General features: G+C 43.6%; 1 protein-coding gene across 6 annotated transcripts in view; it reads left to right on the forward strand.

Annotated features, from left to right (window-relative positions):
- The window catches only part of Nedd4 (NEDD4 E3 ubiquitin protein ligase), a 92282-nt gene that overhangs the window by 41735 nt on the left and 38238 nt on the right, over positions 1-12309 (forward strand). For all 6 annotated transcript variants that reach the window (XM_052714097.1, XM_052714104.1, XM_052714122.1 and 3 more), the window contains exons 7-9: positions 7760-7810; positions 9394-9455; positions 11981-12086. In XM_052714097.1, the coding sequence (XP_052570057.1) occupies positions 7760-7810; positions 9394-9455; positions 11981-12086 (219 nt within the window). The remainder of the gene's footprint in view (positions 1-7759; positions 7811-9393; positions 9456-11980; positions 12087-12309) is intronic.

The following is a 12309-nucleotide window of genomic DNA, read 5'->3' on the forward strand; positions in this document are numbered from 1 at the left end:
CATAGACTCTGATTCATAGCCTACGCATTCCACTAACTGGTACCCTAGAACTCCATGCTTTCTGCAAGGAAAATGGAATGGAGAAAGACTTTAAAGGGCATTGCAACAAAGGCCATCGGTCTAGTTTACAGTTAGCGTTGTTTAATAACAAAAGTTCCCCTGAGCCTGAAGTTGGGATCCTCCTAATAGTTGCTGGAGTTTTGAGGGACTATTTTGTTAAGCATGATCTTTCCTCCTGACCAAGACTCAGCCCTCTTACAGGGTCATGGAGCTTAATGGACGCTAAAGTCCATAGCAAATGGGTTCAATTAAATGAAGTTTTTATCAGAAACAATATGAGCCTCACGTAAGTAGCAAAAATTATTCTAGGGTTTGAAGAGCTTTTAATTGAGATGAGAGGACAACATAATTTATTATATTTATTATATTCTGCTATAATACAGAATAAACTGACTACTCAAATTCCATAGTGTGTGATGACCCCTATTAAATTTTTATCACGGTGACAGCATGCCTAACTGAAAAAGTTTCAGTGTCACCTCTCTAAGGATTTCCTCTCTATTCTGTGTCTAGAGTTCCTCCTGACCAAAGTTGGCACTTTTTAGATTGGCCATATAATTGACTTCCATCTCTTTTTATTTCTTTCTCATTTTATTTTTCTAGAAAATTATTCCCAAGTTTGCCCTTTAATTTTAACTTTTTAAAGTTTTTTTTTTTTTAATTGTTAAAAGTTTCAGTTGGGGGAGTGGGGTGCACTTCTTTTTTGTTGGAGACAGGGTCTCATGTTGGAAGCTGGCCTGGAAGTGACTGTGCAGCCAGGAATGACCTTGACTGAATTCTGCTGCCTCCGCCTCTTCAGTGTTGGTTTTAACCAGGAACACACCACCCCACCTGGTTTATGCGGTGCTGGGAGTCCACCTTGGGCTCTCTGCTGCTGGTCAAACACTGTACCTCCTGAGCTACATCCTCTTCTCCAGGTCTTCTATTAGACACAGAACCTTGATCTGTAGCCCAGGCTGGATTAGAATTCACTGTGTACACAAGGCTAGCTCCAAACTTAGAGCAATCCTCTCGCGTCTGCCTCTCAAGTGCTGGGGCTTCATGTGTAAGGCACCGTGCTTGTCTTTCTTATTTTCTGACCCTTCCCTTACTGCTTGTACAGGTTCCTCTATTGCCGAGAATCCTTGGGTTCCAGCATCTTAGTTTTGTTTGGGGTGCTGTGCTACATTGTTCCTTTACTGTCATTGCAGTTAATTCTTTATGGGGCGCTATTCACCATGTGCCTGTTGTTCTTTATTGTTGTTTGAGACAGGGTTCCTGTTCCTAGCCCTGGCTGTCCTGGAACTCACAATGTATAGACAGACCAGGCTGGACTCAGACTCAGAGCTCTGCCTGCCTCTAGCTCTTAGTGCACATGCAGGATTTACAGCCTGTACCACCAGACCAGGCTGTTTGTTGTTTTTGAAAGAGAGGCAGTGTGAAGTGCTTTTGGGTTCTGTAATGTAGTGCTTTTCAAACTGGGGGGAGGGGAGTGCTTCTACAAGAATTAATCGCCGCAGCTGTCTCGGTCACTCGGGGCACTTCCTTTCTTCCGAGAAGACACCTTGTATTGTTGTCCCGTTTTACACACACAGTGATAGACACAGAAGCTGATTTCTTTCTGTTGGTTCAGTAACCATTAACTCGGGGTAAACGGGATCATAAAAGTGGTATTTACTTAATCTGATTCTCAAGGTGTTGATGGAAATTAACTTGCAATAAATAAGATTGCCTCACCTTCACGTTTATTGTCTGATATACCTAGGTACATTCTGGAAGCCTATCTACTCCTGGAGCGACTAATTGAAACAAACGTCACAATATAAAATATGATTTCGTGCCGGGCGGTGGTGGCGCACGCCTTTAATCCCAGCACTCGGGAGGCAGAGCCAGGCGGATCTCTGTGAGTTCGAGGCCAGCCTGGTCTCCAAAGCGAGTTCCAGGAAAGGCGCAAAGCTACACAGAGAAACCCTGTCTCGAAAAAACCAAAAAAAAAAAAAAAAAAAATATATGATTTCGTACCTTAATCAAATGGTGGCCCCAGATACCCATGAAGATGGGTAGTGCCTAAGGAATGATATCCAAGCTTGTCCTGTTGTCTACATACTTGTGCCCACATATGTCTCCACAAGTGTGTTAACAATAGGACTAGGTGATAAATGGTACCACAGTGGCTTCCTGTTGGGAGTCTAGTGTGGGCCACTTACCCTCATTATGTCTAAAAGCCTCAACCAGGAGTTTTAACTGAAGGAAAGCTTGATGGAGTCTTCCACAAGGCGTTAATTGTTGAATATATTTCATATGCCATAAAAAACTGCCAGCTCCTTCCGCATGACACAGGAAGGATGAATGTTAACGTGGGTGACTCGGGCCCTGTGGTCTGAGCTCAGCACCGTTATGTTCTAATGTACCCTTCCTTGTTTTACCACAGGCTGACAGGACGTTCCCCCTGCAGTAGGAAAACCCAACCAGGGAAAGCTGCTTAGGAAAGGTTATTTTGGTAAAAACACACAGCAGAAGGAAAAAACAAGTGTCTAGAGGGAAAATTCCATCAGAATGAGTACAACCTGATGAATAATGTTCTTGGCTGAATAGCATGAGGCACAGGTCAAGGCCGTACGGACCGCCATCGTTGAGTGATAGCTAAGGCTAGATATGACGACCTAACATTCCTGGAAGATCCATTTTCCTTTTATCTGTTTATCTTTTCCCAACTTGTGGCCAAAGGTGTTTATTCTGATGACTTTCTCCATGGGTGTATATGTGTGCACAGGCTTGTGGAGGCCTGAGGGTCATATCAAGAGTATCATTAGTGGTCCCCCCACTCTGCTCTTGGAGATAGGCTCTCTCAATCAAGGCTGGAGCTTGCTGATGTGACTAGTTTTATAGCCAGTGAGGGAGAGAGGGAGCTCCCGCCTCCTTTCCTCAAGGTTGGAATTAGAGGAGTTGGGCCGCACCAACCTGGTATTTATGTAGGTTCTGGAGAGTCAACTCTGGGCTTTACATTTGCAGGCAAGCCCATCAGCCACTGAGCTGCGCTCCCAGCCCTCTGATGACGTTTATTGACTTATAATATGCCCAGCGTGATTCACCTCCTATAACACCATGTATTAATTCCACCCTCATGCTCCTTAACACCTCATGAAACTGCCTGTGCCATTAAAAACTTTCTTCCACCAATATTTAAACCTTTTATTATGGGGAATTTCAGACATACACAAAAAAGCAGAAGGAGTAATGGGCGCCTCACTCAGTCCAAACACTGTTAACATTTTTGATCATTGTGTCCCATCTTCTGTCTTCCTTTTAATTTCACTAACTTTGTTTTGTGACTCCCTGTGTCATTCTTGAAGGATGGTGTGTATTTGCTGATAGTTAGGGAAAATGCTGCTAAAATCCCAGCAAACAAATTTTGCTTATTAATGTATTTTGTTGTTACAGAATACTTGGATAGGGCAGCCTACATAAAAATACTAAAAGATACCTTACTTTTTTAAGGTTTATTTATTGTTTATGTTTGATTGCTTAGTTGTATATATGTAAACATATATATTCGTGGTTTGACATGCAATGTTTAATATATATATTATATAACATATACTAATACTAATTAACATATTAAACAATACATATCAGCAAATCAAGAAAGGTTGAAGAGGATTTCTTCATTTCTTTCATGAAACTGGAGATTGGGAGGACATGGTCACTTGTGCCTGTAACCTCAGACCTCAGAAGGCTGAACTAGGCCACATAGCAAGGTTTAGTCCAGTTTGAGCTATACAGAGAGAACTTAATCTGTAATACATGTATGTATATATGTATGTGTGGGGGGGGGGTCTCTTGAAGCAGAGTTTTCATGTCCTGTTCATTTTTACTGTTAGTAGCCGTGCGTCTCCCTGAAGCTAAAGCATTCATAGGGGCTGCAGCTGTCTCTGTGGGTCAGAGCACTTGCTGCGCAAGTGTGAGGCCGGAGTTCAAGACCCAGAACCCAGGTAGGAAGTTGAGCATGGCCACATGTACATCTGTACTATGGGGGACAGATACAGGAGTCTTTGGGTGTCACTGGTCACCAGCCTAGGTCCAGCAAGAGACCTTGTCTCAAAGGAATAAGGTGGAGAGTGACATATATATATATATATATATATATATATATATATATATATGTAACATAACATAACATAATATAATATAATATAATATATAATATATATAGCTCTCAGAACACCACCGCTTCCTGGCCTCTGAATGCACACACGCATGCACATGTGTATAAATCACATACACCACAGTTTCATATTCACAAAGAGAAGAAAGTATGTATAATTTTAATAGAAATTTGTTTTAAGGACTGGAGAGATGGCTCAGTGGTTAAGAGCACTGACTGCTCTTCCAGAGGTCCTGAGTTCAATTCCCAGCAACCACATGATGGCTCACAACCATTTGTAATGAGATCTGGTGCCCTCTTCTGGCCTGCATATACATAATAAATAAATAAATCTTTAAAAAAGAAATTTGTTTTAAAAAATGAGTTTGGATTTTCCCCGTTTTTATGTTCTAAACAGTCTTTTTGGGAACATATCATTGAAACCTTGAGTATTATTTGGTAACCAGACTGTGCCCGCTACTGACGGTGCTACTCAGAGTCATTACGTCCTGAATTCTTGCTCATATTTTCAGGCCGTCTTAAATACCTTACCTTTCCCCAAGTGTGGATTTGCTCTTGAAGCAAGCTGCTTGCCCCTCAAATGTCGGAAATGATAGCCACAGAGACATACTTGATACTCAGGATGTGGAACAATTGCTTGGCCAGGAACTCGGTAATGAGGATCACAGATGCACTTGCCCTCATAGGAATGAGTTTAAGACAGGTATTTTTCCTTGGAAAATGAGAAAAGTACCTCAGGTGGCCCCTTGTTCACAGCAGCCGTGTGCCTGGCCTTTTCAGGGGCGGCCCCTGGTTCATATCATCCTCCTCAGACCACCAAACAGATTGTTAGTTTGGGAAAGTTGTTTGTTCTTCTGATATTGGAAGTTCAGTTCTTTGGGACTGCTTTATTTTATATAGTAGTCCTGAAACTGCTCAGAGACCGGAGGGATGGCTGGGGGAGGCGCTTGTAGCATAAACTGGGAAACACCCGTCTAATCCTAGAGCCCACTCCACAGAGTTGTTCTCTGACCTGTGTGCGGTGGCGTGCATGCACTGGTGTGTGTCCACTCCTTTCCAGTCTTAGATACACACACATATAATACTAATTTTAAAAACTTAAAACCTCAATTCAGGCTGGGCAGATGGCTCAGTCATTAAAACACTTGCTATGAAAGCATGGAGTTCTGAGATTGATCCTCAGACCCCTGTGAAAAACCAGGTGTGGTGGCATGGGTTTATAATCCCAGCACTGGGGAGTTGGAGGGTTCATTAGCCAGTGAGCTCCAGGCCAGCCAATGAAAGGCAGACATTGTCTCAAAAAGGAAGTGGATAGCTCTTGAGAAATTTGAGAGAGTGCGTGCGCACACACAGACACGAAACTCCATTCAGATTATCTGCTTTAAAGAAGGAATATCATGGGACTGTGGCGATGGCCCTGTCAGGAAAGTGACTGAGACATGTCAGCATGAGAACCTGAGTTTGGAATCTCAGAACCTCATAAAAAGCTGGGTGTCTTGGGCCGGGTGGTGGTGGCGCATGCCTTTAATCCCATTCCTTTAATCCTCCTGCCTCTGCCTCCCAAGTGCTGGGATTAGCTCTCCATTTTTTGTGTTTTACTTCTGGGATTTGAACTCATGTCCTTAAGTTTGCAGAGCAAATACTTTGACCCTCTTGGGCGCCTCCCAGCGTCCCAGCTAGTGTTTTTCATGCTCCTCTTTGGACCTGACCTTCCCTCGGGTGCCTTTCACCCTGTGAGTTCCCCTCTCACTTCCTCCGCCAGCCTGCTGATGGCAACCTTCATCTGCATTCAGCCTATTTGTCTTCCTTTTAGTTTTGAGAGATGTTTCTTTGCTACATGAAAATTCACGTTTTGAGCGCTTGATAGGCAATGTTCTTTTGTCTCCTCTATTCCAGTATTCTTTTTTTTTTTTTTTTTTTTTTTTGGTTTTTCGAGACAGGGTTTCTCTGTGTAGCTTTACGCCTTTTCTGGAACTCGCTTTGTAGACCAGGCTGGCCTCGAACTCACAGAGATCCGCCTGCCTCTGCCTCCCAAGTGCTGGGATTAAAGGCGTGTGCTACCACCGCCCGCCTATTCCAGTATTCTTAATGGGTAACCTGCCATCATTTATATTCTTTTTTAAATTAGGTACTTATGGGGGCTGGAGAGATGGCTCAGATGGTTATGAGCACTAGTACTCATCTGATTCCCAGCACCCACATGGCAAGTCGTAACTGTCTGCAACTCCAGTGTCTGGAGATCAGACACCCTCTTCTGGCCTCCCCAGGGACTGCAAGCACATGGTGCATGTACATACATGGATGCTTAATCACCCATATGCTTACAATAAAATGTAAGCCACCCAGTATAGGAGCTGGGAACCAAACTTGGGTCTTCTGGAGAAGTCGCAAGCACTCTTAACTACCAAGCACTTTTTCAGCCTCACCATGTGTGGTTTTGGTCCCTGTGTATAGTCTTTTTGAGGTTTTTATTTGAATTTGGCTACTTTCAAGATTTTCCCTGTACTGCCAGCACATAATAATGATATGCTTACTCATCCCTTCTTTATACTTATCAGTGTGGGTTCAGTGAGTTTATCGAAACTTAAGCTGTTTTCCCAAACATGGAGAAGCTTTGCCTGCTTTTAGTTTTTCAAATAACATCCTTTTTTTTTTTTTTTTTTTTTTTTTTTTTGGTTTTTTTTTTTTTGGTTTTTCAAGACAGGGTTTCTCTGTGTAGCTTTGCGTCTTCCCTAGAACTCGCTTTGTAGACCAGACTGGCCTCGAACTCAGGATCCGCGTGGCTCTGCCTCCCGAGTGCTGGGATTAAAGGCGTGCGCCCCCACCGCCGGCTCATCCTGTCTATTCTCCCCATTGTTTCATGTCTAGCAAGTTTCTCTGCGAATGGTTCTTCATGGAGCGAGTGTGTTGTGTTCTTTCCTTGACGCGTGCTCACCCTCATTCTAGCACTTTAACCAGATGGATTATAAATGCTGCCTCTGCTCCGGTGAACATTGCCTGGTGTCAGTACTCAGTCCTTTGAGCCTTTACCTTACCTGGGGCTCGAGGGGTGAGTTTAAGGGATCAGCGAGGGTCAGGTGGACTTTATACAGAGATTTGGAGAGCTATCATCTTTGTTTATGAGGTTTTTCTCACTTTCCAGTAATGTTGCTGACTCTACCCTTGGTTCTCCCACCTCCCACGCCCGACAGAACATGGCAGATGTTTGCTTTGGGACTACGCACTCCATGTGTTCTGTGTGACTGAGTCCTCCGTAGCGCTGTTCTTTGTTCAGTGTGCCTCCTCCCGTTTCCGTTGCAATCCTGTTCTGCATTCATGGGGTTAGCACTTTGCCTAAGTGATACCGTCAGTATGTGCCGAAGGACTGGCTTGTTACTGTTGCCGCGCCATCCCAGACATGGCGCCACATGACTTTGCACTGTTTTCCTTGACTTTCCCTCCATGCTACAGCGGATTAAACAACTTACTTTTTTGTGAGTGGGTGCTGAGTTTCTCTTCAAAACATAATAATGAAATTGAATATATCAGTAATGCTGTTTCTCCTTTCTTTTACAGACAAGAGATGATTTCCTGGGTCAAGTGGATGTCCCTCTCTATCCTTTACCGGTTAGTATAGGTGTCCATAGTTTTGTGTTTGTGATTTTTTGTTTGTTTGTTTTTCGAGACAGGGTATCTCAGTGTAGTTTTGGTGCCTGTCCTGGATCTCACTCTGTAGACCAGGCTGGCCTCGAACTCAGAGATCCACCTGGCTCTGCTTCCTGAGTGCTGACATCGCTGTCTGGCCTGTGTTTGTGATTTTTAATTTAATTTTGATTTAATTTAATTTTTAATTTAATAACTGCCAGTGTGAGTCTTTAGTGTATGAGCTGTTTCCTAAAATTCATCTCAATTTTCCATTTCACTCTCTATAAGATTTCTTTATATGAACTCCTACAAGAAACAGACCCGCTGGGATTGTTAGCCGATGAGAACAGGATTTAAAGGAGAGGGTTTGGAAGTACCCTTCTAAGTAGAGCATCGAGAGCCTAGGCTCACAGAAGGAAGTAAGGCACTGCGCAACAGTGGAACCCCCGAACCCTGAGAACCGCCTTGGAAATACAGCAGTGGGAAGGACTTAGGAAGTCTTTCAGGATCAAATGTTCAGGGGGTTACAAGTAAAGAGCACTGTCACAGAGGACCTGAGTTCAGTCCCAGCACTTGCCTGGCAGCTCACAACCACCAGAAATCACAGGCCTGTGGGATCCAGTGCCCTCTTCTGGCTTCTGGTGCATCAGTTTGGACATGTTTAATTTCAATGGAAGTTGGAAAATGAAAGTTTACAGGAGTGGTTAGTAGCAGCACACAAGTCAACTGTGTAGGGAAAAGAAGCAGGAGGGTTGAGATTCTCACTGTCCGGATAAGCCAGACAGAAGGCCAGATGGAAAACCTTAGTCAGCATGGGTGGATCAAAGGGAGTGAGAAGAGAGAGTGGAAAGAACCAAAGAAAAGAACGCCAAAAAGGTAGCCCGTTCCTGTAGTTCTTTCACGTGGCAGGCTGAGGCAGGAGGCTATCTATTTTGAGGCCATGGTGGCTTCATAGAGAGACTTCCCTATAAATGCATGAGTCAGTGAAGTTTCAAGGTAGGAGGGTGGTTAGTACAAGCAGCAGAGATGGGAAGCAGAGGGCTGAGGAACTTTGAAGGTGGAGGGAAGCCGGGGCTCCCCATCATGGCCGACGCCTGGCCCTGCGCAGTGTTGAGTGCCTTAGCTTTCAGGAATACATTGGACCCACTCTTGCCTTCCAGGCCGTTGATGTTTTTGTTCTAGAATGCTCTCTATGCTCTAACCAAGCCAGCCTGCTGACACTATACCTATCCCATGTTCCTCTGGGCCAGTGTTCTGCCACACTGCAGTGTTGCTCTCCTGACTGCCCCCGCCTGCCCCCACCCCGCACGTCCCTGCTCCGCTGGGTCCCCACCTAGTGCTGGTGTTGCTGCTGTTGCGGTTATCTGCTCACCTTCCTCACAAGTTAAACCTGTCTTTTCTTTTTTTTTTCTTTTTCAATTAACAATGATCACACCTTGGGTAAACCTCATTAGCTGTGATACTGCCACTGAGCAAAGCTATAACTGCCTTTTCTCATTCTTCAGTTATGTCTTTCATTATGGATCATAAATATTGAAAATACCTGATCCCCTTTCTCATTTTAGACGGAAAACCCGAAAATGGATAGACCATATACGTTTAAGGATTTTGTCCTTCATCCAAGAAGGTGAGTAATGCAAGGTTATAGTATATTAAGCTTAAGTTTTTTGAGATTTTTGTTTATCTCTATTTTATGTATATAAGTGTCTACCTAAATGTGTACCACGTGTGTGCAGTGCCCAAGGAGGCCAGAAGAGGGTGTTGGATCCCTTAGGACTGGAATTACAGACTGTTGTAATCTGTCTGCCATGTGGCTTCTGGGGATTGAGCCATCAAGCTATTCCTACAGCTACACACATTAAGTTCTTTGTTATCTTCATTAAACCTTTACCCTCCCTTTTGAAAATCTAGGATTTAAACACCCTATAAAAAAGCAATTCAAAAATACTGTATTTTTAAAAGCTTTAGTTATTTTAGATTTTAAAATACACTGAGGTGATCTGAAGAGATGATCAGTGGTTAAAAGTTGACCCACCACTCATGTTGGGTGGCTTACCACTGCAGTCTCAGGAGATCTGATGGCCTCCTCTGGTCTTCTTGGACACACACACACACACACACACACACACACACACACACACACACACACACACATAGATGCACATACAAATAAAAAGAAAATAAATCTGTAAAACTGTAAAATACTTGGTTCACATTGCAAATAAAATTATTAAAGAGATACAGACAATAGGAAAAACAACCCCCTATATTTATCACATAGATAGGGGTAATTCATAATGTCCTACCCCATATTTATCACATAGTTGTAATTCATAATGTCCAAGTTGATAGGCACAAAAGCAAATTCAAGAAAAATTAACTACATTTTGAAGATTTTAATTTAAAAAAATATTTTAGAAGACTCATACATTCAGAGAAAATAGCAGGAAGAGAACATAGATTTTAAAATCCAAGTAACATACTTGTAATACCATTTTCCTGAACTGAATTACATGATATGTTTTCTGTTTGTTTGGTCGTTTTTGGCTTTGGGGTTTTTTTTTTGTTTTTTTTTGGTTTTTTTTTTTGAGACAGGGTTTCTCTGTGTAGCTTTGCGCCTTTCCTGGGACTCACTTGGTAGTACAGGCTGGCCTCGAACTCACAGAGATCCGCCTGGCTCTGCCTCCTGAGTGCTGGGATTAAAGGCGTGCGCCACCACCGCCCGGCTGGCTTTGGTTTTTTGAGACAGGATTTCTTTGTGTAGCTTTGGAGCCTGTCCTGGAACTCACTCTGTAGACCAGGCTGGCCTCAAACTCACAGAGATCCGCCTGCCTCTGCCTCCCGAGTGCTGGGATTAAAGGCGTGCGCCACCACCGCCCGGCCCATATGTAATCTTTTAAAAAGACCTACTTGTTTTGTTTTATGTATGCGATGTTTTACTGAATGTGTGTGTGTATGTCCGCCCCACATGCATGCAGTGCACCCGAACAGGTGTCTGATACCCTGGGACTGGAGTTACAGCCAGCGGTGAGCTGCCATGTGCATCCTGGGAACTGAACCTGGGTCCTCTGCAAGAACAGAAAGTGCTCTTAACCACTGAGCCATCTTTCCGGGCCTCCAAAATTTTAAGTTGTAAATGTAAAATCAATTACCCAAGTAAAATCGATTGAGAGCACGTGATTCGCCATCATGAGTCCAAGTAACAGAGGGAGGACATCTGGGGAAACCGTAGCGTTTACGTGATTTCTTTCAAACTAAGAAATGCATTTGAAGAGTGTATTATGGACCCTTAATTCTTTTTTCATTTAAAATAACTGCTTTAACCTAGTCTTTATAATATAAATATAAAACAAAGTAAAGGAGCCCATGCTTTGTGGTTGAGCTACTATTTATGCTCTCTGTGAGAGAAGTCCTGTATTTAATTCCTGTAGAAGTCTAGGAGCTGCATCTCTTTTCTTCCTTTAATTTTGTACGGGTGCATACCAGGAACAGCTAAGCAAATATTTTCCCTCTTGTTTGCTTGCCCTGGTAGCCGGCCCTTCGAGTGCTAGAAACTCTGTATAGTGTGTTTTTCTTAAATGAATGAATGAATAAACTGCATCTCCTATCTGCACTGAGTGTGCTGCCCACACTAAAGCCACCTGGGCTTCCACTGTCCCCCATCCCTCTCCCCCACCCGGCTTGGAGCTCTTAACTGAGGAGCCTGAGTTTTCTCTGATCTTCCCCTTAACCATCCAAGCATCTTTTTAAATTTTATGTGCAGTGGTATTTTGTGTGCATGTATCTCCGTGTGAGGGTGTCAGATCTTGGAGGTACAGAGAGTTGTGAGCTTCCATGTGGGTGCTGGGAATTGAACCCGGGTCCTCTGGAAGAGCAGCCAGTGCTCTTAACCGCTAAGCCATCTTTCCAGCCCCCCATCCAAGCATCTTACCCGTGGTATAATGGGCTCCCTTTCTCCCTCTTCACCCCAGCCCTTTCCTTTCTCTCCACCCCTGTTCTCTCTGATGAATGTTTTCTATCTTCACAGAAGCTTGACCGTGAATGGGGATTAGTAGATCCCCACAGAGCCAGCAAGGTCTTCCAGAAACTCACCAAACGAATACTTTCTTCTTGGTATTCAAGTTTTGTGAATAATTATTTTCTTTTCCGCAGCCACAAGTCAAGAGTCAAAGGTTACCTGAGATTGAAAATGACTTACTTACCGAAGAACAGCGGCTCGGATGAGGAGAATGCCGATCCGGCCGAGGAGTTGGAGGAGGTGAGAGTCCCTCCGAGGGAATCTGCTTACGACGCTGCCAAGGACCTGTCTGTTGGCATTCCACATACTTGGTAGAAAGGCAATCTTGTTCAGAGAAAGTAACACACGAAATAAAAGTCACTGGGATTTGATTTGAACAAATGTTCCTTAAGCAGCTCTTTCCTCTGAAGATAGCTCTGTAGAGTGGTTGCTGTTGGTAAACTTAAAGGTTAAAAAATAGGAA

Source organism: Peromyscus californicus, unplaced genomic scaffold, assembly GCF_007827085.1.
Source record: "Peromyscus californicus insignis strain IS unplaced genomic scaffold, ASM782708v3 Scaffold_11__1_contigs__length_118956290, whole genome shotgun sequence".
Taxonomy (NCBI): Eukaryota; Metazoa; Chordata; class Mammalia; order Rodentia; family Cricetidae; genus Peromyscus; species Peromyscus californicus.